The sequence below is a fragment of the Mesitornis unicolor genome, unplaced genomic scaffold (genome assembly GCF_000695765.1).
Source record: "Mesitornis unicolor isolate BGI_N332 unplaced genomic scaffold, ASM69576v1 scaffold32258, whole genome shotgun sequence".
In the NCBI taxonomy this organism is placed as follows: Eukaryota; Metazoa; Chordata; class Aves; order Mesitornithiformes; family Mesitornithidae; genus Mesitornis; species Mesitornis unicolor.
This window is the reverse complement of record NW_010203045.1, coordinates 2,062-3,165: the sequence shown is the minus strand read 5'-3', so window position 1 is coordinate 3,165 and position 1,104 is coordinate 2,062. Positions and strand designations below refer to the sequence as shown.

General features: G+C 57.1%; 1 protein-coding gene across 1 annotated transcript in view; it reads right to left on the bottom strand.

The window, feature by feature from the left end:
• Positions 1 to 228: 228 nt before the first annotated feature.
• Positions 229 to 1,104, bottom strand: part of LOC104545451 (protein sidekick-2-like) — a 2,391-nt gene continuing 1,515 nt past the window's right edge. The window contains exon 4 of the mRNA XM_010190595.1: positions 229 to 454. Within this exon, the coding sequence (XP_010188897.1) occupies positions 229 to 454 (226 nt within the window). The remainder of the gene's footprint in view (positions 455 to 1,104) is intronic.

Here is a 1,104-nt window from a genome sequence, read left to right as displayed (position 1 = left end):
TGGGATGTCACCCCCTGAATGGGGACCAGGGAACCCTTGGCAGGGTTCAAAGAGAAGGGGTCAGGGGGGTGTCCCCTGGATGATCCGGAGCCACTGCACCATCCCATATCCAGGGATGGAGGAGGGAAACCTGCCCAGGATGCAATTAGCGCCTGCGGCACAGCCCCTAAATAAATTTGGAGGCGGGTGAACTGTGAAGTCAGCAGAAGCAGGAGCCTCTGAGGAGATTTACTGCAAATTAAACTTGGGGGAGCGCCAGGCGGCGCAGGGATGCGGGGTTCTTTTGGGGGGGGGACACAAGGCGATGCCCCCGCACTCACTGGCCACAGTCAGCGTGATGGGCTGGCTCGTCTTGTTGTCCCCGTTCTTGTCGTTCACCGCCTGCACGTAATAACGGCCCGCGTCCGGGGCCACCGTGGAGAGGATGACCAAGGTGTTCTCCAGCGTGATGGCTCTGCGAGGACAAGTGAACCCAATGGGGACACTCATGTGGGGAGCTGGGACCCCCTTTTTCTCCTACCCAGCACCCACACTGTCCCCACAGCACCCATATGGGATGGGCACAACCCCCAGCCTTCCTCCCACCTACTCCAGGCAGCGGGCCCCCCAAAAAAGGGCTCGTCGAGCCCCACGCCAAGCGGAGCACATCGGACAGTGCAGATTAATAGGACATTTTTTTTTTTTTTTTAAAACAGAATGATCTAATCTGCTGGAAACATAAAATGGTTTGGGGAATATATTTTTACCGTTAAATACGAGATAAAGGAGTTTTATCTCCTCAATCCTGCTTTGCAAATAGAAAGGAGACCAGTTCAATTCCTGCATAATGCGGGTTACAAATTCAATTCCCGCACGCTGCGGCTGCCAGCGCCGGGGCTGCCGCAGCCCCACGGGGATACTTGGCACACGCGCGTGTGCCGTGCCCGGCTCCATCCCACCCGCTGCCGCCCCACGCGCGCTGCCCCCCTTCCTCCCGCTTGTTTTCACTGGGTTTTTTTAATTCGTTTTCCCAAGGTGTCTGTTAAACATCCTCAGTGCAAGGACAACGGCAGCCGAGGGAAACGCAGCCCCCCTGGGATGTGTGGGGGATGCTGGGGAGATGCT